Source organism: Apteryx mantelli, chromosome 5 (genome assembly GCF_036417845.1).
Source record: "Apteryx mantelli isolate bAptMan1 chromosome 5, bAptMan1.hap1, whole genome shotgun sequence".
NCBI classification, from domain to species: domain Eukaryota; kingdom Metazoa; phylum Chordata; class Aves; order Apterygiformes; family Apterygidae; genus Apteryx; species Apteryx mantelli.
In genome coordinates this window covers 78,017,096-78,040,294 of record NC_089982.1, presented here as the reverse complement: position 1 = coordinate 78,040,294, position 23,199 = coordinate 78,017,096, and the positions used below count along the sequence as shown (strand labels likewise).

The 23,199-nt window shown below is 35.6% G+C and overlaps 1 protein-coding gene across 1 annotated transcript in view; it reads right to left on the bottom strand.

Moving 5' to 3' along the window:
* Positions 1 to 23,199, bottom strand: part of POLN (DNA polymerase nu) — a 106,939-nt gene that overhangs the window by 58,804 nt on the left and 24,936 nt on the right. Inside the window, exons 12-16 of the mRNA XM_067298303.1 lie at positions 23,104 to 23,160; positions 22,308 to 22,361; positions 21,988 to 22,053; positions 1,332 to 1,389; positions 181 to 258 (exon numbers count right to left, since the gene is read on the bottom strand). Of these exons, the coding sequence (XP_067154404.1) occupies positions 181 to 258; positions 1,332 to 1,389; positions 21,988 to 22,053; positions 22,308 to 22,361; positions 23,104 to 23,160 (313 nt within the window). The remainder of the gene's footprint in view (positions 1 to 180; positions 259 to 1,331; positions 1,390 to 21,987; positions 22,054 to 22,307; positions 22,362 to 23,103; positions 23,161 to 23,199) is intronic.

Sequence of the window (23,199 nt, the reverse complement as noted above, 5' to 3'; positions counted from 1 at the left end):
CAACCATTTCTAGGATATTAGTCCAAAACACAATAAGGAGTATACCTCATATAACAATATTAATCATTAATAAGGAAGTTGATAGCCTTGCAATATGTAATGCCATGCAAACGAAAATGGAAGAAGAGATCACAGAACTGAGAATATTAATATGTATGTGAATAACAAGAATTACCTTACCTGCTGCTAAAAACGTATATCCTTTGTTTGAAACAAACAATGTTCTTGGGGAAATGGTTACTATTTCCTCTTCTTTTCCTAAAGAGGAGACAAACATACACTATTCCCAAACCCCAATCCAAAAATGCTGGCATAGAAAGGGATGGTTGTTTGAAATACAGTGGAATTAATCTGATCAATGATTGCTGACAGCTGATGGCATAACAGTGAGAAAAATAAGCATGTCTTGACACAGGCAAGAAAAACTCGGAAATATATTTTTGAGAAGGCCATATTATCTATAAGATCATTAATGAATCTGATCAGACTACTTCCAGACAGGCCTATGTGCCACAGTATCTACAGTGCTACAGGTTTACACAGCCACTGCTCACACGTCTTCTCTAATAACTTTTAAGAAATACTTACAAAAATCCAATGGGCACACAAAATAAAGCTGCTATTGCAGTTTTCTATTGCCTCAAACAGACCCCTGTCTTATGATCTGTACTGTAATCTCTAATCCAGGGACTGAGTAGCTTTGAAAAGGCAAACCCACCCTTATCTAAGAACCAAGCAGAACAAATGAGCAGCATCTCCAAACTATGGCTCTTTCAAGAAGGAGAGTGTATGTAGATCATCCTTATATTAGACTCCGCTGTTGTGGGTTTCTCTCTTTATTACTTGCATAATGCTTTTCTAGGCTTTGCTTCAATCCTCTCCAAATCATCTCTGCTCAGACCCACTTCCTTTATCAAACACAACACATCTGACTAACTTTTGGTGTTTAGTTGTGAGTTTCATTAAAATGACCCAACTTAACTCCTCAGGAAAAGCTTTATGAGCTGAATGCACACAAAACAGTCCCTAGGATGCTTAGCAAAGTTAAGATGCATAAGTTCTCATCTGGAAAAATGAACAGTGATATTGTCCAGGGGAATAGAAAATCTAAAAGTTTATGAGTATTTAGATCAGTGCTGAAGCAGCAACCTTCTCAAGGGAAAAAAAAGCAGAAAGTAATTGGTTTAAACGGTAATGTATAACTGTGCATCAATAAACTGTACTTTTATGTTGGAGCTATTGGTCTGTTTTAAGATACAATATTTTATCATATAATTCAGTAAAATAATTAGATAAAACTGCCTTTTCATGTTAATAAAAACATAATTTACCTTTTATGTACTGTTTCTTTATAATTCTAACTGGATGTTTAGAGACACCTTGAATGTTCTATAAATAAGAACAAAAATGCTTAGTAAGTGAAAATTTACAAATACTTGTTTATGAACAGTTTATAAGAAGAATAAAAACCTTAGTAATACTAATGCCAGAAAGACTTTGTCATATAACAAATAAGATTAACAACCTTGCCTTTCAAAAGAAAGTATCACAGTTCCAGAACTATTTTGAATATTTGCCCTTCTTTGATTTTCATGGAACTTGTAAGAACTATTTGTCTCTGTCAGACTTTAAAAATCCTAATTTATGGAGCCACTATAGAACATAATGAGTAACCCAAATGAAGGCCATTTTCTTCTAACTTGAATTTTTTTTAGATATGGTGGCAGAAACCTGTGCATTACTTTCAAGAAAAGAATACATCTGAACCCTGCCTTAAGCTATGGGAACAGAATCTTCTTCAGCCTCTAGAAGTTTTTCTAACATCTATTCCTCCCTTTTTGAAATGCATGCTAAAATATAGAAGGAGCTATTTATTAGGAACAGCACATCAGTCAAGATTAAAAGTAAGAACTAAGTTTATCAACGAACATAATGCTGGACTAGGTATAATAAAAGATTACTAGACTTTATTTCTAATGATCCGGGTTCACACATCTTCAGCAAAGCAAGAAACATCGCACAGTAGCTTCCTTCTGTTATTTTGTGCCATTATGCCTCATCATCTAGAAAGGTGGCACATGGCCTCATCATCTAGAAAGGTGGCACGTGACAAAAGATAACGTGCATCAAGTTCAATTTTCATAATTCCATGCAATTAATTTGCAGATGCTTCAGGAATTAGATGAACATACTAATATTATGTAATACTTGCAAATTTAGGAGCTGGGAATAGTGGTATATAATTTCCAAATGAGAATGATCACTTTCTATGTAATTTTGAACTTAAAATCATTATTTTAAACTTATGAGGGATGCAATCAAACTGCAAAAGCTATTGAAATTAAAAGGGTAGTATTTTATCAACATTTAAAGTGGATGTGAAAGAACAGCTCCTCCAAAACAAAACAAGATCATTTTAGTCTTAGTATCACTGTTAAAGATCCACAATATATTAAAGTTGAACCTCTGCCACAGTACCATACACAGAGAGATAGGAAGATACCACATAATATGCATCATACTTTCACAGCGCAAGAAAATTAGGAACACGTCTCTCAAACCATCAATAAAAAGTTTGACACAGAAGAAACAATACCTTGAATAATTTATTCTTCAGTTTCTAGTAACATTTAAGAACATAGATGTGTCAATGGTCATTGTAATGCCATAGCCCATATTTTACAGTACATAGCTATTTAATCTGTGTGCAGAACTAACATTTCCATTGAAGACTACAAGATGGGGAGGATCAGTGCTTGTTAGTATGGATAACACGCAATTTAAGTGGCCACAGAAGCTAAGAGGTTCTCAGGACTTTAGAAAATTAAGTCATTTACTGTGTGCCTGGACATGAATGTGGGAGCCTAATTTTACCCATTTTTTAAGAATTTTGTCATAATGTTTTAATTCTGACTTCAATCTGAATTGGGATCAGTTAGAGACCATTTTACGGACTTTTCATTTACCTCTGTATTGGTATTGACATTTACTTAATAAGATTATCTTCAGCACAGTTTAAAGAACTGTTTACTGTTACTCCCATTAATTTTTGCTCCTTAACTCATTAGTTTCAAAAGCTTGAACAAAGTGAAATGGATATAAATTTATTTCAAAATCTATCTTACAATGGTAAAATAAATCACTATATTGCCATCTTGTTTTTATTGAAAGCATATGCAAGAAGTTTCCCTCAGGAAAAATCTTAAAGCATTTTTAGAAGCGTTACTAATAATTCTGAAAAACGCTATTATATAATTAAAGTGCAAAAATGTACTTTCACTTGTAAATTAGTTAACAACTCATGATTTAAATAAATCTTCGGAAAAGAAGTAATTCAAGAAACATGAAAGTGGTAATGCTCATTTTTAAGCTACTGGGATAGGTTGATAGATTCTTCTCACTTGATTAGTCATTTGTTAAACTAGCTGTCTAGAATCCCTCTATAGTCAGTAGACAGACAGGAATTTCCAATGGGTGATTCAATTTACTTGTGTAAGAGACACATATTACAACAATTCGGCCTAAGATTCCCCTGGAGATCTTCCTAAGATTTAGATTACCAAATTCAATGAGATAAATTTACCCTAGATATTTTAAAGGATGGAGAAATAAGGAGACAACAATCTCAGAAGAACCTCCAAATGAAAAGCCTTCCTTTACTTGAGTTGAAAATTTGGTGACAGTATTATTATATCAATAGCAGAAGACTGATGTTGGGTTTTGTAAGTGATTATTGCCACCTTGGACTACATAATATAGTCTATATTTATGTTTTTGTATATTTATTTCAAGTATACTCCCAGAAGACCTTCACAAATCCAATCCGAGATGTGACTATTATCCCTTATTGTTAGAGAAGGGCATCCAAGTCTTGTTAGAATTTACAGAGAAACAGAATTATTCTCTACATACAATTATGCTTCAATGGGCAAGAAGGAATACAGTTGAAACAGGAAAATGGAAAAGCTAGTTATGAAAGTTAACTATTTACTTGTCTTCATTGTTTCCAGATAAGCAAAAAGCTGTTCTAGTGGATGATTAACAAGAGAACACTAGCATTAGTTTAAAATCATCAGTAGCTGCACACGGAAATGCTCAAGAAGTGTTAATCACGGATATAAAAAAAAAAAAGAAAAAAAAGAGAGAGAGAAATCAAACTTGATTTTACTGCCTAGTTTGGTTAGAGTAAATCTTTTTTAAAAAAGCTTAATCCAAAAAAGTTTGTGCAAGTTCCAATGGATAGAAGGATGATAGCAGCCGAGGTCCTGGTTTTGGACCTCATCTTTTGAAAGGTTGCAGAGATTGGGAAGGTTCCCAAGGACTGGAAGAAAGTGAACGTTATTCCTATTTTCAAGAAGGGCAAGGAGGAGAATCTGAAGAACCTGGAGAACTACAGACCAGTCAGCCTCACCTTGATTCCTGGGAAGATGATGGAGGAAATAATCCTTGAAAACATTTCCAAACATATTAAGGACAAAGTGATCGAGAGCAGTCAGCATGGATTTATGAAGAGGAAACTATGGCTGACCAACCTGATAGCCTTCTACAATGAAATGACTAGCTCAGTGGATGAAGGGAGAGCAGCGTATGTTGTTTATCTTGACTTCAGCAAGGCTTTCAATACCATTTCTTGTAACATTCTCATAGACAAGCTGATGAAGTACAGACTAGATAAGTGGATAGTAAGGTGGATTGAAAACTGGCTGAACTACCGGGCTCAAAGCATTGTGATCAGCAGCACAGTCCAGTGGATCTTTAAGTCCAGCTGTAGGCCAGTCACTAGTGAAGTACGCCAGGGATCAATACTGGGGTAATACTGTTTAACATTTCCATTAACGACCTGAATTATGAGACCCTGAGCAAGTTTGCAGATGATACAGAACTAGGAGGAGAGGCTGATAGACCAGATGGTTCTGCTGCCATTCAGAGGGACCTCAACAAGCTAGAGAAATGGTCAAACATGAATGTCATGAAGTTCAACAAAGGGAAGTGTAAAGTCCTGCACCTCCACAGGAATAACCCCATGCACCAGTACACAGTGGGGACTAGCCATCTGGAAAGCAGCTTTGCAGAAAGGGACCTGGGGCTCCTGGTGGACAACCAGTTGAACACAAGCCAGAAATGCACCCTTGTGCCAAGGAAGGCTAACTGTATCCTGGGTTTCATTAGGAAGTGCTTCCTCTGTACTCAGTACTGGTGAAACCACATCTGGAGTACTGTGTCCAGTTCTGGGCTCTGCTGCTCAAGAGAGACATAGACATACTTGAGCAAGTCCAGCAAAGGGTCATAAAGATGATTAAGGGCTTGAGCATGACATACAAGGAGAAGCTGAGAGAGCTGGGATTGTTTAGCCTCAAGAAGAGAAGGCTTAGAGGGATTTTATCAATGTATATAAATGGGAGGGTGTAAAGAAGACTGAGCCAGACCTTCTCAGTGGTGCCCAGCAAAAGGACAAGAGGCAATGAGCACAAATTGAAATACAAGAAATTACATTTAAACATCAGAAAACATTTTTTTTACTGTGAGGGTGGTTGAACACTGGAACAGGTTGCCCAGAGAGGGTCTGCAGTCTCCACCCTTAGAGATAAAACCTGACTGGACACAGTCCTGGGAAACCTGCGCTAGTGGACCCTGCTTTGAGCAGGCGGCTTGGACTAGATGATTACTAGAGGTCCCTTCCAACCTCAACTATTTTGTCATTCTATGATTCTGTTTCTATATGACATTACTATAATTGATTTATTTATCCTAGTGCCAACCCATTGTCTTTTCTGTACTTCGCATGATCTCTGACTGAGCTAGAATTGAAGCACTCGATGGAACAAGACAATAGAAAGCCCTAGAAAGGCTCTGGTTTCATTCCCAAGCAAGACTTTTATATGAAGTATGCTTGTAGCATAATATTATAATACATCAAAGATTAAAGACAGATACAAATATTTTCACAGAAATTATCAGTCAGTTGGCACATCACGTCTTAGAATGCAAGCTCTGAGGCAAGCTCTCTTTTGTTTTAAAATAAAAAAAGGAAAAAGTGAGAAACCACCATACCACAAAGCATTAGAATGAAAAAAGCCTTTCAAGGCAAAATAACTTAAAATCTCACTTGAAAAGGGAAAAAAAATTGAGCAGCAGGAACAAAGCAAAATCAAATTCTTATATGCAAGTGATCAATTTTACCATTGTGCATCTTTTTTCTATACCATTTGTTAAAAGTCTAACCAAAACTCTTTTCTTTTCTGAACATACCCCAGCTAAGCACTGAATACATTAAAGTCGCTTTGGATATAATAAACACAGACTGGCTCCTTTTCCTGGGTCTCCAAAGTTGACACCTTTGACAGCTGGACCTGCCATGCAGGGACCTGATGCTCAGAATCAATTCCTCACCCCTTGTAAAATTTCAGCTACTTAGACATATTTTCCCAGCATCTAGGAGGTTGTCGGATCTCTGGTTTTTAGCTAAATTTTTCAAAAAGCATCATGCTGGAAAAGCAAAGCACATAGGCATGACAAAAAGAATTTTCACCATGGACTACTAAAATTGTAGATTTTAAAAAACAGACTCCTGATGCCTGTTCTTTTACCCTTATATTCCAATTTTATTGATCTTATAATCCATCCTAAAGACCCCGATGTATTCCTTACTCTAGTGTTCCCACCCAGTTTAGCAATCTTTTCTTGGTTCTGGAAATACCTTTATTAAAAGCTGTTCTATTTTTGTCCCTTGTATCAGATAAAGACAATCTAGATTCTTGCCTGTGCTGTTAGGTTCTGTATATAGAGCCATTCAGAAACAATGGAAGACTTTATTTCAGCAAAGAGACTCAGAAAGACAAAACTGATGGACTCCTGATGTCTCTATTAAAGCCTTACAACACAGCTTTCTCACAAGGCGTTCAATTCTTGCAAAAAGGATGCTCTAATGCACAAGGAAAGTTGTACCAAAGGAAAGTAGAACCATCACAGAAAGCAAGACATAACCAAAGTTCAACAAACAATATAGAGTTCCCAGTTTGATGAGTATATTCAATCAGCTGTACTGTCTGTTGAGCTTTTTTGGTCTCCAAAATTCTACCTCTACATTTGAAACTGATTTTATCAACATAATTTTGATTTTTTCCTAGGTTAAAAACAGCATGTATCCTTGTGATTCTTTCAAAGGATTACAGCGTATGAACATGTGCTGGATACATTAACTTTGAAGACAGTATGGTTAGACATCTCCTCATCATAGAGGCTGGCAATACATTTTAATTATTTTTTATTCTATGTCAAATATGGTTGTTGTTCATATTTTCCATGTTAAAGCCCCCCTTCAGTTATTTATATTGATGCAGTTAACCCACACCTCCTCTTACTCTCCATATATATTTCTGGTGGCATAAACCACGATTTTTTGAGCAAATAACCTCAACCAAGCCTAGTAACTTCCTAGATATAGATGCCTATGTATGTACACATAGGCATCTATATCCATATTCTTTTTTGACTAGAAAATGGCTCTTGTTAATCTACTAGCTGCTCAGATCTGCATAATTTCTAAAGATGTATGCAATATGCCTGACTGTCTGAAGACCTACAAACTGCAAAGGGGGAACAGAAGAAAAACAATAAGTTACTGCAATAAAGCAGAATGCACAGAGATGGCTGCAGACTATTCGATGGACATTTGATTCTGCCGAATTTCCGCATTGGTATAGAGCCTATTTTAGAAGCTTTATTTAAAAATAGGAACAGAGATGAAGCTTATTCACTGCAATAATTGTATCCAGTCATAAATGTACACAGGATGAATGTGTCATTATCAGGGAAGCTCAAAACTACCCAGGGAGACAGACTGAAGAGATATAAGGCAGCAGCTAGCCTTTTCCCTTAGTTGTTGGCTATATTAAGTAAAGCTATAATGCACATCCTTGTTGATGCAGCAACTAGTCCAGGGGCTGTTACAGTGAGGCATAATGCCAAGCGCTACAGCAAAATAACAGACAATAGTGTGATTAATATTGTGTTACTGAGACTATCAATATCAGTAGAAAGCAAATTCTAATTGCATTTCTTATATGCAAGAATATTTAGAGGGTTTGTGATCTTGTCAGATTCAATTTCTCTAATAGAGGTTGCTTCAGAAATTCAATTTTTTTCCTAATACTTGAGGAAAACCCAGATTTTCTTTCCTGTTTGAAGAAAGATCATAGTAGTGAAATTCTAGGGTTTTTTTATCTCATGAACTGTACCTTTCTAGCAAAAATTGAAGCATTAAAGGAAAAATTACAGGAGTTTCCTCTTGATATCATCTTCTCCAGAAAGTTTATGAAAATAATTAGGACATGACTGTTCTCTTCGAACAAAAACTTAGTTCTACAAAATGAAACTCAAAATAATTTTTTTAAATCCATGGCATCTATCTGATGCCTAGCATTGTATTCCTTCTGGCGCGGTGCAGACCATCATTTGTTACAATGATAACAGATTGGTGGATGACGACTCCTTTGAGCTTTATATTCCATATCCTCAAAGTTATTTCTTTTTGTTCTTGCAGTGTTTTTTTTCATTTCTTTTTGCTTCTTTAAAATTTCTCACTCCTTGTCCTTCTGTTTGAATTGTCTTTTCTTGCTCTAAGTGGGACTGCATCTATTGGGAACCCTGGGGGGACAAATTGTGCTCTCATAGCTCAGTTAATTACTTAGAGAAGAAATGTAAGCACAGGTTCAGTGAGTTACTTTCTTAATCTTCAACACTCGGCTTGCTCCTTTGTTAAAGACCAAAGTTGCTGGAGGAATCATGAGGAAAACTGCATGTTGCCTAGAATAGTATTCTTGCAATGAAGAACAATGAGACTTTTGAGTCTTGAGGGCACCCTCAACCTCAATTCACTCAATTTAATTGGCATCTCCAAAGCTGATGGCAAGACACCCATGAGAAATTACACAGCAGAAATATGAAAACTTGATGATTTATCTTTTGGAAAATTCAGATGTTCAATTACTGTCCATAGTGGCATCTATTACTGCAAAGGAATAAACAGTTATTTTGTATTAAGATTTCTACATGAGAAATAATTTCAGGACAGTTTGAGCTCTTATTTTTTAAAGTACATCACGTAGCTCAATAGAAATAATATGAAAATGAACAAGGTCACCATAGCAATACCAGAGTTTCACACATGCATTCCCAGGCACATCTTAACTTGTGTGCAATTGCCACCTAGTGGCTAGTTAAAAATTAAAGACATTTTCCATTACAAAACCACAGAATCATACGGTATCAGAACAACAGAATCATGCTGGTAAATATTTCTTAATTTTTGGTACTAGATAATGTTTTTCAGCAACTGCAGATGGTTCAAAAGTAATGGAGTTGGATATAACACTCTCTTCTTTCCCATCAGCACAGAATTATCAGTGTTTTACACCTGTCAGTCAAGTATGAGACTTAACCCACCACCTTCTCACGACCTTAAGAAGCTTTCAGAGTGAATACAAGACGAGGAATAAAAAAAAGTGACTAAAAATGCTGACTTTTTTCTTTAGAGAGCTGCCCATGAAAAAAGAATAGTGTATTTGACTACCTATGACTAATCCCCTTTTGCTATATTCTTCCAAATTTAGAGTCTATCAGTGACCTCAGGTAATAATGGCAAAGCATAATGCGAGGAAGGACTAGATGAATGGTTTTCAAGATAACAAAAAATATTTGACCTTAACAACTTAGTGCTTTGACATGTTCTGGGACAAATTTTGACAAATCATAGGTTCAGTCCAGAGGCTTGGTTATATACTGACAGATAACTAACATCTGCACAGCAGACAATAGTGTATATACTTGGCCCTTAATACATCTTACAAAGAGACAAAAACTGCTTATATATACAGAACAGATTTAATCACCTATTTTATTTCATTCACCTAACAGATAATGATACTCAGAACATAAGCTCAGTTAAATCAATGTTTATTAATATAAGAGGCTCTTAAACTCTGGGATGTAGGATGTACTTCAAAAAGATACGATTTGTTTTTGGTGAAAAAACAGTGCTAAGGCATAGAGGTAACAACCCTCTGAGTATCAGTTAAAGCTAGCAAATATTGTATTAGTTGTATACCAGCTGTATGCTATAACTTTAAAGTAAGCAGTTTCAAGGTAATATTGCCCAAAGGTAAAAATATAGGACCTTAAAGCACATGAAAGATGACAAGGTTTCCAGACTGGAGGAATTTATTTTCAAAAGAAAAGATATAACATAAGGGTGCTCTATATAAGGGTAAAATTCAGCATCCCAAACATGATTAATCCACATACTGAGGAATTTACTGAGCATATGTAAGCAGGGAATTCCTCTTAAGGGCTACAAAAGCCTATGAACAGGAGGCTGACTGAAGGAATTAAAGGGAACCATAATCAATGTCTCTTTCTTTCCTCCCAGCAAGAAGCAGCGATTCTTGATTCAATAGCACTTCAAACTCTGACAGGAACCTGAGCCCTCTGGAAAAGCTTTTTCAGATTTTTGAGAGTTCTTCAATGTCCAGGATGTTAGAATTAAGGACTAGCAAACTGAACAGGTCCTTAAACTACAAGTTCTTGTCCAAGAGCCACAGCCAACAGATGAGCATGATAATGCTGCAGAACTCAGGACAACAAAGCCATGCGGAAGTCAGTCAGACGAGACTCTGTCCTCTTCCATCTATCTTCAGTGACTCTCATACATGCAGCTATCTATCTGTGTTCCAAACTTGAGAGAACACTTCCATCTACAAAATTCTGGGTCAAGTTTCCTGAGATTTTATGAAAGGATGCTGAGAAAATTGAATTGGCAATTTTTTCACCCTTTGACACAGAAAAAAAGAACTGTAAACAGAGAAAGCTGACTATAATAGGGATGTAGAGATGCGGAGATCCTTTCCCTGAAATTCTTTAAGAAGCCAGTGATAAAGATTTTAAAAAGCCATACTGTCTGAAAATTGGGCACCCAAGTCAAGAAGAAATGGCTCTAGCTGTAACTAACATTTGATCTTCTCCTGTAAACCCTTCTCCTTCCATAAGCCATTCTTTTTTTTTTTTTTTCATTCTTTTCTCTCTACTTCATTTTTTGTCTTGTCACAATTCTTGGTTCTTTTGAAGTCATTTTTCCTGACTGACAGACAGGATGGGAGAACAACAACATATGGCAAAACAAACTATTTAAATGCTCTAGAAGTCATTGAAGAACTGAACAGGAAATTTGGAACAGTGCACATAGCAATGCTCTGAGTATATAAAACATAAATTTTATAGGGAATATAAGAGACCTTTCTGAATAATACTTTCTTAAATTGACTGTTCTTTTCAATTTTTTTTAAAGCATCAATGGATTGAAATAATCTAAAATATACTAAAAGAGCAGGCTGTAAAACATGAAGAAAATTAGAAAATTCTTTAAGTATATTCCTCTATCAGACATTTCTTACTTTGATCCTTTAAACTCTAGCATGTAACTTCTAAATTTAATTTAAATTTATTATATTAAAACATGAGTTTTTATGGTCACCATAATGCACTACTTTTATACTTCTAGTTTTGTAATTATTCATGTCTATCACAAAGCTATTCATTTTTGCCTTTTACTTCGATTTCTCTTAATGGAGAAAAAAAGAGAGGCCCCAAGTTGGGAAATTAAAACCTGTAATTCATGGCAACAATGACAGAAGCGGTTCGATGGAAACATAAATCAGATGGACAACACATAATCTAATTCTGAGCTCAGCTAAGTTTCCCTCCGTTGTTTGATAGTACAAAGCCAGTAGAAAAATACAAACCCAGTTTCCCTGGTGTATCTGCAGCCATGATGAGAAGGTAAAGGAAAGTATTAGTCCTTTTCTTGCTAAAGGGGCTTACTCCTGCTTCTTAGCAAGCTGGTCACATCTAGCCTTTTTTGTGAACCCGAGATTAAGATAATTCATTCTAAGATACCAGAAGTGCATGATTCCAGCCTGAATTATCCTTCTTTGCTGTTTATAGCAAACTGAAATGGAAGGAGATTCGATAGACTGTAGGAAGAATTCATGCTTCATAGGCTCTTAAAACTAAGTATTTTCAGATTTTGAAAAATGAAAACAGAAGAAAACAATTTAAAAACAGAAAAATGTTAAGAAATATTTTGTTAAATCTAAACTTGGAGTAATTGAACTTCTGAAGCCTGGAGATAAGTATGTCACAACTAATTGTAGCTTTGCCATGTGGGATGGAAATCATAATACCTTTTCTCCTCTAGTTAAGCCCTGATTCCTTGTTCATTGATAGGCTTTGAACCTAACAAACAGTCTTTCTTTTTGAACACGTAACATCATGCAAAGCAAAAAGTAGCAGACAGAGTGAACACGGATGGTCAAACTGTTCTGAGAAAAATAAGTTTGGATACATCACAGTAAATGGCACAATCATTCTAAAGATAGTTAAATTTTGTCTTTATGAATGTGATAAGTAGTCTTCACAAAATTCTAATTTCAAAATTTTCAGCCTGTGCTTCTTTCAAATATAGATATTCACTATGAAGGTTTGACAGCTGTAAGAAAAGAAATGCCAATCAAAAAAATGCTAGCATATGAAATGCAAAGCAATATTTTTCTAAAATAAACTTTTTACAGTACATTCCTAATTCAGTAATGTTTTAAGTTTATGACAAATGTGATAAAGCACTACAAAGAAAAAATAATTCAAGCGGTACAGGCAACTTGCTCACAAGGAAAGAAAACCTATGTCAATTTCTAGATAATATGAAGACGTCTAATACATATATATTTTTCAAACATAGTGGAAAATTCACAGCTTCTTCTTGTGATTCTTTTCATAGCATCAAATGAATATTACTATGCTAAAAAAATTCATTAACTTTGTGTAACTAGAGCAGATGTGAACTGAACCAATAACTGTGGTTAGCTGAACTTAAAAGTCACACTGAAGCCTGTACCTCCTGAAAACACAACTGTAGTGGCTCTTTTCAGTAATAAATCATTTTGGTTTCTTCTATAGAGCCGGAATCTCTCAAAGAGGCAGATTATCCCTAACCTTTACATGGCACACATAATGGAATGGGAGAGTAAAAGCAGCTTTCCTCTTTCTGAAGTTTTATAAAGTATAGGAACTGAAGAAAAAAAAAAGTACTAAAATCTTTCACATCATAGAAAGCTACTCCTGCTTGACTTCTGAGTTAACGATGCAGTAAAATATGACACACCTATCAGACAAGAAGCAAATATCCTATACTAAATAATTTTTAAAGAGCAGCAAGAAAAAAAAAGAGTTGAGGCACATGTAGCACAGTAAAAATTAAATGTTTTAGCCAGTCTTAGAAATTTTATAACTTTTGTTTAAATTTACAGTCTACTTGGTGCTTCTGAGTTCCTGTTGGTACTTCAGAATAGCATGAAAACTTTAAAATAATGTATCATAGCCAAGACCTTTGGAGCTTAATTTCTATTCATTCATTTTGTTGTTTCTTTGATAAATGTAACAGTCCCCCCTTGTTTATACTGCATGCATTTAATCACAGTGATTACCAGTAACATTCCTGCCCTCCTTTGTGCTTAAAAAAATCTTATCCTATAGTATACAATAGTGTGTTAGATTTATATCATCTAGAAAAAACAGCACATTTTAAGAGGTTTCATCAGCAAAGGTTAGTCTGTTTTAGCTGGCTAGAAATATCAATATTATAAATATTGATCTTTTAAAAAAGATTCAATTATGAACCTGCAAGAAGCCAATTTCTGGGTCATCTTAGATTTGGATTTGAAAACAAGATACTCCTGTTGTTGGATATATTGAATCTTGTTGAATATATTGAATCTTATTGAGCAAATTTCCAACTAACAAACTGTCCAAGCAAGAGCATAGAGAACAGAGTCTTGTTTTATCTTTCTGAGTAGCGTGATGCAACAGTTCTAGAGGTCAATGGAAAGGTATGCATCCAATAGGACTCTGGGCTTCAGCCACCTCTGGGGAAAAAGCAAAAAACTTTTTATCTACTGAGGGAAAATGTACATGCTGAAAAACAAAATAATGAAATGAAAAAAACATAATCCTGGCATGGAGCAGAATTTAAATTTTTGTGATAGAAGAAATATGGTGGTATGGTGATTTCAGCAGTGAAGACCCCCAAGTAATCCACTGGAACACTGTATGAGTAAAAGACTACTTCTTGGAAAGGAATGTCCCAATATGAGGATGTGCGCATTTTCTGTTTGGCTTAAAGCTGCTTTTAAACTCATCCTACTCCGAAGTTCTCCCTGAAAATGAGGTAAAGGAATGACTAGAGGAGTAGAGGAGCTCTCCCCTACTAACTGCGAATCCAGTGATTCCATGCTGAAGTAGGGGCAGGAGGCCTGAAGCTGGAATGGCACATGCAAAGCTGGTCCTAGAGGTCACCAACCCTGCGGAAGCACTTGATGCTAAAGACACTGCAAGTGGTACAACAGTGAGTGTTTAGCCTTGTGTGGAATAATAGAAATTCAGGTTCTCTGAGATCCGAGTACCTAAAAAAACAAAACAAAACAAAAAAACCCCATGCATTTTCCCTATGTTATTCTGTAAACCTTCCCATAGGAAAACAAAACGCCAGTCATGATGGTGACACGAGAACAGTACCAACAGGCTTGTACCTCGGACAATGTCTATAACAAATAAAAGGGGACAGATTCTGTTCTCTAGCCCTTAGGACATGTATCACACTATGGCTCACATCCATTCTGATAAATATTTTATTTTGTCCATAGTGTCTTTTTGGAAAAGTCTCTGACACATTCTATCATTTGAATCAGGCCTAGATACTGTCTTGGAGAGTGCTAGCTCAGCAGGGATTGTGCTAACAGTTACATATTATGCAAAATAATGCAACAGGGCTTGAGTCTGGTCCCTGGCCCTGCTGTGTCTGTTAGCAAAGATGAAACCTTGGTGGACCGAAGAGGGGTACCAAAACGCAGTGGATTTCAATTTGCAAAGCAGCATCAGAATCTGCATACTATTTCCTTACACCTTCTGCAATATTCACTCCAGTTAGAATCTGAACATGCTGGTTTTAGACTTAGGACTACAGTGAATTCTCCATGGGAATTCTAGCTCTATTTCTCCTATAGAAATAAGTCTCTTTTTTGTTGAAGGACTCATTTTATTAGTTCTCCTCATTCCAAAACTATCACAGTCCTTGCAAAAAACAAATTTGGCAGCTAGAAGAACAAGCTAAAACAACTCACTTCTGAGAGTTTGCGAGACAACAGATTATTTGTTTGTCTGTGATTTTTTTTTTTTTTTTTTTTTGAATTGTCTTTTAACAGCATAGGAAATACTCAATGCTTGGAGACTTAAAAGAGTGAATTTCTAAAAATACCACTACTGGAATACTTCATGTAAAAAAAGAAATCTTTAAGTAGAACTTCTAATAACTTAATCAACTCACAAGAGGTACCAACAGACAACTTCTGTAAGAAATAGGCACATGATTACTTCCTAGATGACAGATGATTTACTGCACATTGCTGAAGATACACTCTTTGAGCAACTGTCTTACAGATGAGTACAGTGAAAATGAACTTGGTAGGAGCTGGGCTCTATCAGTTCTTAAACTCCTCAGTGCGGAGGTACAGGGACCTCGGGCATAACAACAAATGGCATTCTCAAGCATAGGAAACACATGCTCACCCAGGAGTTGAAATGTTTTTGGACAAACACTGGAAGAACAAAGATTGTGATTATAGATATTATTAAAATTACTTCACTTAAAAAAGCTTTTAATTTGTAAAGTAGCGAAAGGCATGTAGATAGCTAAAGATCACTCCTGTTGACCAAAGATGATCCTAATTTTGTTTCTTGTTAGCCATTTGCTCCAGACATATTCCTCTTAGAGAAAAAAAATGCAGTAATACTAGCTATACTCCATTACGGATTTCTAAAAGGTGATCAGTGCATAGTTTTGGCTTCTACCTGCAGATCTTCTACCTCTGCATCACTGGCAGAGGCCTTCCAGGAACAAAATGAATCAGCATATACCAAACTACCTTAATAAAGGCCACTCAACAGCAGTAGGTGCTCAAGTGCTGGTAATTTAATTTATAGCTAGTGTATTGAAACATAGTATCTTAGAATTTTAATGTAACAAATGGAAGTATGCAGTGCCATCATCTTGCTAGCACACGGGATCTTCACAGGAACTTTTTTTTCTGTTTTCTAGAAGTCTAAGCTTCTCTGAGGAGCTTTTTGCCAGAAACTAAAGGAGAGCGAAGGAGGAATTCAGCCTCCACAGTGAATATTTCATAACGTGCTAAAAATACTTTAGCTCGTATTACCCTGAGTTGTATGGAAGCTTTCATTTTTGAGCTGTTAATTTTAATTGCTCCTTACATTTCTGGGCTGATGTTTAGTTTGTAGAAGAAATAATGACAGACTCCCTATCTATGCTGCATTATGCAAAGCATTTTTTATGTTGATTTCTGTATAGAAGCAGATTTATATTGACTTCACATTATCTTTCTTTAAATACCACACAAAACATAATTATACATACAAAGATAATCCTAAATAGAAAAGAGGTTATCTGCATGATTGAACTCCTCCTATTACTACAGAATTACAGCTCAGATGACACTCCAAGCTTTACCAAGCCAGATGGAAAACACTATGCTATAAATGTAGTCTACGCATTGGATACACTAAATTCACCATAAGATTCATAAATGTGTTATATGAACATGTTATACAAACCTACTGCAATGTTGACGTAATGTAAATTTGTAACATAACAGCAATTGAACTAAAGCCTTGTCAACATGCTCATTCATTCACTTTTAAGTGAAATTTCATTATATCACAAAACAAAAAAACTGGGAGAAGTGAGGAAGAAAGAGAGGAAATAGGGAATTTTTGTCTCCAGTGTCATAAATACAGCTTCTTTACAAATGCCAAAACCTTTGCTAAAAATATACCTCTAAAAAAAAAAAAAAAAAGTAACAATAAAAGGGATTGTAAAACCATCAAAACTCTGAATATACATAAAATAAGATACTGTTTTAACGGTATTAGTGCAATCATGATCAGTATGTGACTTAATAGCATTGCAAGAAATATATTAAAAAGAAACACCGTAAAAAAGAAAAACACATTTTGAATGCAAGAAATCCTCAACGAAGACAGACCGACCACAATAAATAGCATGCATGCTCTGACTTTCTTTATGAACACATCAGCACATCTGAGTGATATGTTGTTTGTATAGACTAAAAAACACCACAATTAATTGCTTTGATGAAAAGGTCCAAGAAAATGCATAGGCAAAAAAAGTTCAATTTCTCATCTCTGCTAAGACAATCTTAAAAATGCATTATTTTGGTGAAGCTTACGTCAGAGCATACTTACCTAAAAATGCTTTTGTTAACTTAGGTGACAATAAAGATGACTTTTGACAGGATGTTTCAAATGAACCTGGAATGTGTATGACTGATTGTCACTATCCCCAGTGTTTTCCAATAAGTATACTTCAAAAAAATTATAGAAAACACAATCAAGTAAGATCAATGGTAACATAAGGATCACACTGTAGCACTGTCTGCCCATTTCATGTCATCATTCACCTCAGTAAGACCGAGTAAGACAGTATGAAAACAAGTTTTTAAAAAAATGATATTCTTAATAGTGTAGTTTTACAAGCAACCAAGGCATTAGTTCGTTTCTGCCGAAAAAGGAGATTTCACCGCATCTCTGCTCCCAGACGCAGTGTCTGGCTGCTTACCTTGCATCAGCTCTGATACCTGTCAGACCCTTCTAAGAGTTGCGAAGGAAAGGGACAGGGGAAGCAGGACACCTTTTCAGTAGCGGCGAGCTGCCGTACAAATTTGAAACACCTTGCAGAACATTCTGTATGTGCTGGAATATTTGTGATTAGAGACTATGAACTGTCTCAAAAAGTATCGGTATATCACAGGTTAGCCTGTAGCCTTAACGAGGCCTAGGACAAAACTCCTCAAATGCAAGAGTTGTCACAGTCTGTCAGGGTCAAATTTTGATAGCATGATTCTGACAGTCCCCTTTGGCTGGTATGCATGTGTGTGGGTATGCTAAGGATGCAAAACCTGCTGGGATAGCATTATCAGAGGACTGAGGTCAGGCAGAGGGAAGCATATAGGCAGCACTTCATTCATACTGGCCATAAATCACAGGATAAACTATCCTAAAACTACATCTGAGTTTTATCTCAGAAGGAATTAGTCCATTCACTCCAGAAGACAGCCCAGAAGGGAACTAACACACCTACACTGTGAACAGAGACTTCTACGCACACGGATTAAAAAATCAATTGACTGAACAGACTCATTTTTGATGGCAGTTATACAGGAAGGTCTCTACTTCAAGAGAATTTTGTGTCTACTAGAATTGAAATGAGATGGACAATTTATTATTCATAATCCAAACACTGATAGTAACACACATTTTCTAATAAACAAGCATACAAATATCTATCATGCATACGATGTCAGAAGATATTACTTATATCTGCTAGAGAGACTGAGAAGTATTCAACATTTCAGGTTTCTTCTGGTCTTTCTTTGAGCACATGAATATTCAACTACACTCTAGTTAGTTTCTCTAATGATATTCCTGCTTTCCAAATTAAAGTAAAGGCTAATCTGTTTTTCTGATTGATATATTAAATTATTTTATTTCTTGAGCTTTTTGGACAAGCTGCTAAAAACAATTTCCCTACTAACAAATAGGAATGCTTTTACTTTTTTCGCCTGGCCTGAGAAGGTAAAGCAGTTTACTTATCACTGGTATGCCTTTTTGTCACTAAAAGGAAGGAAATGCCCCTTGAAGCCTACCCATCTATGCTTTCTAGTTTAATGATACAAACATCCTCTGAAGCACAGAAGTATAAACTCATCAGTAACATTTCAGTTCTCTCTGTTGCAGAAGCCTGCGGGGAAAAACTGTAATACGGAATATCTGATTCTAGTACAGAAGTTACATCTTAAATCAAATTATACCACACAGTTATATGCAATCTTTATATCTAGGTTAGGATTCTCTTTTCATTCTAAAAGAGGCTTTATCTTAATTGGCTTTATGCCTTCCCACCTCTGTCATGACTTACTTTTGCTTTAAAAGGTGAGAGGCTGGAGAGTGATATTTTAAGGTAGGCTTGGAAAATAGAAATTAAATCTTTATGAATGTAATGAATATATTTAATATGATAGTTTTTGACAAGCAATATAATAAAGGAGCATGCAAATGTAGATAAGATCAATATATTCATACAAAATAATCATTAAAAATAAAATATTCAAATAAGGAACCTAATGAGCTGTTGCTAATAGTCACAGGCAATTCATAGAATGGAAAAAATAATTAGAATATGGATACATTATAAAGTAATTTGATTGAAGAATTGAAGGGTTTATATTTATTTTTAATTTTCAGATACGCCAGCTCTCATGCAGTAGCAAACAGACACTTAAAATGCTATAGCAGGAAATTACAATAGCAAATGTGCCCTATTTAGTGATGTACTCTATTAATATATACCATTTTTTGTTATTTGTGAAAAATGCATTAATTATGCAGAACACTTATAGCAAAGAATATGAAATCAGAAGAAATGGAGGCTGCAGTTAAACTAAAACCGATGTTTAGGTGGAAAACAACAGTAAAGTTCTACAAAAAAATACCCTCCTAAGTTGCTGCAACACAAGTCATAAAAATTCATGTGAATAAGCTTAACTATTGAGAGTAGCCCACTTAAGACCAAAAATATACATCATCCATACATCAGATGAGGATTTGTCTGGAAGGAGATCATAGAATGAAAAAGAAATCCTGCTCTGTGCTTTATGTCTGGTCATTTCTTTTTAAACCCATGAGTTTAAATCCTTCCTGGATTCTATTTAAGGTCTCTAAGCAAAAAGGACAGATAGATCTATTATCTTTATCAAACCAAAAAAACAAAAAGAAACCTTTGTTTGGAACCCCATCTCCCACTACCAGGGCTGCAAAAGGAATGCTTTTTTCCTATTTGAATTCTCACTTTATCTGATTTACACTTATGTTTTGCTTTAATCGCTCTTTAAAGAATTTTAAAACACTGTTAAACTACCTAAACAAATATCCAGCTAAAATTTGACATAACATCGTAGTGACTGCAGAAATATCTACAACATTTATGATTTTGGCAAGAATCTCCCAATCCCTCACCACTTAGTAAAGTGACTGGGCATTGCAGTTATGTCCTATATATCAATAAACTAGCCCTATTCAGAAACAGACGGTGTAAGTTCAATAAACATTTCACACAAAAATGACATGCCAATGTTTTTCCTTATAATAAAAATTCAGCTTTAGCAACTCTGGATCCTAACTGTAGCAGCATTATTTTGGAGAAAAACAACCTTTTAGAAAAGTAGAGTTCATGCTGTTTATAGCATGATAGGCCAAAAGTCACCTTACAGTGTATGTGGTCCTCAAGATGGAAGCCTGTTCAGCTCTGACTTGTAGTATCTGTACATCAGATCAGAACATTTAGCAAACTGTGACCTTCATGATCTACTTTTCTGTTCCCTGCTGTCACTTCCCCCCATCCGGGTGCATAAGAAGTGGGAGCAGTAATAACATTCCTCAGTTTCATTGTTTATTCAGAATCACAGACTGTTTTTTATTCAGCACAAAGCAGGAGCACTTCCTATAAATTTTTTGATGACAAATGGTACGGAAAATACACACATGAAGGTAGGAAGATGTAAATGAATCCTGAGCTGTCAAGGTAGGTAAGAGAGAAGCTAAATCACCAGTACTGTGACAAAAGAACATGTCAGGACAGGTTTTTGCCAGCACTCCAAAACTTATCATATTAGTGAGAACTTGCAAGGAGCTTCATGAGTCCTCCCACAGTGAGCAGTCAGTAGACTGATAAGCGGTACCCAAACATGCATGGACAAGAACTGACAGTACTTCTGGGCACAGGTTAGCAGGAGAGCAGCCTCTCCAATTCCCACTAGACTTCACGACTCAAGTTCCATTTCTGCATCTATGAGGTTGCCACAGGGCTAGGGGTCAGGTCTTTGTCATGGAAGGCCATGATTAAATTAGACAGAAAATTTCCCCGGGTAGGCGGTCACTGTTTTTCTGCTGCTCCTCCCCCTCCAACACCTCTGAGACTTGAGCCCATGGGGCGATCTGCAGTCCTGTCTTGGTACCAGGGGGCTGCCCACTCATCTGCACAGCTGTTGGCTCCCAAAGAAGTGAAATGCAAAAGGCTTCACCAGTCCCTACAAAGAGCAGTACGTTCCTCAAAATCCAAACAAAACAGTAAAATAAAATACATTCACCCACATACTTAAAAAGGCCACACTGGCAAAACCCAAATTTCTAGCTGTCCAGAAACTCAAATAAAAGATTTTCCAGCCACAAATGCAGCATTATAGTCAAAGCCACAAAAGGAAGCACAAAGAGCCTAAATATCACGGCCATATAAGCAGCTGGCAGATTACTAAAGCAACAGCCCTTGCCTGCTACGAAGCATGAAGCTGAACTCTAGAAGAAATGAGTGTTTGGTCTTGCTCCTGTTCCTCTTTTTTCTGGAATCCCCCTGGTAGCTTCCAGGGCTCACCAACCCCTTACAGGGAGCAGTTTGTATACATTAGGAATTATAAAAATGAATAAATAAATAAATATATTCAGCAGAGATCTGGAGTTTGCATGGCTCACAGTCATATCCCCCTGCTTTAGGTAAACGTCTGGTAAAGAATATTAAATTCTGATCTAGAGATAATGGAAAATATTCATAAAATTAAAATGTTCTAGAACAAAGCACCTGTTTAATACACTTTTTCAGTCTTCCATTTACACACAATATTGCAACTGTTAGAAGAAAACTAGAACAGAAAATTTCACGAGTTAAAAACATTGAATATTTTATATAAATAACATTATTTTTAAATTCAAAGTAAAATGTAAATCTTCTAAAAGACTCACCGGATGTTTAGCTGAAAGTCTGCCAGTTGCAGTTCCTGTCTGATTCCATGTAGAGGAAATAAATCCCTTTAAATCAAGTAAAGTAAAAATCAAAAAAAAAAAAAAGAGCAGACGTACATGTAAAAAGGATGTTTCTCTAAAGTTTAATTAATGCAAATATTAGTAATGAAAACTCACAACAGGATTGCAATACCAACAAGAAATATTTTATCATTTTGATACAAAAAAAATTCTTAAACTGTAAATGCTGCAATTATTTCATATCATTTTATGACTTCTTGGAAATACCAAATTTGGCAGGCTATGTGTTGTGTTTTTACCTTTTTCATGCATGTTAGTAGTCCATCCACATAGGTTGATTTTATCTTATGAACCTAAATCACATAAACGTAAGACAAAAAAAGGCAAATTCTTATCCATAAATATAAAAGATTTTCAAATTAATGACATTCTTCAAACACTTATTAATTTTTTCTTAAAAAAAAAAGCATACAAACAGTTTTACCTTCGAAAATAATGGATGTATATTCACTAGTAGCTTGACATATTAACATAAGTCAGGTAGGTGCTGGGTTATATCCCAAAGCCAGGTCTATGCAGATACTAGCAAATGAACTACCAGAATTTATATTTGTCAATGAATGACACAAAAAAAGCTCCAAAAAGCTCCACTTTTTGTTTTTATCTTGGAAACACATCTACCGAAAACCCAAACATTAAGCAAAAGAGCAGACTAAATAGGTTGTTTTGGATTTTCAGGAAGCTCTGTCACCTGAAAAACAACACAAGTCATCTCCTTCACTTTCTTCAGTGTATTTCTTCAGAGCTCAAAAAAGAGATTTGAGAGGGTTTTATAGCACTAGACAAATTTAGCAGCAAAGTTTTTCAAATGCTTTTGCAACAGTGTTTTGTTAGCTACAGTTAACATAGTACAAAACAGAAGTATAAATTTTAAATTTAGAAACTCTTCAGAATATGTAAAACTTCAAATAAATATTTAAATGAATTTAAATAACAGCCCAACCAACATTTTTCCATTTAGTTGTGAATATGTTATTTCTTGCTAATTTTTGCTTCAGCGCAACTACGATACGTAAAAAAAAAAAAACAGCTCACCTGTCGGTATTCTAAAATTATCTTAGGCAAGGGATGAAGATCTTGTAACTTATTTAGCTGCAAAATAACAAACCTGAATTACTCTTATACTTTTCT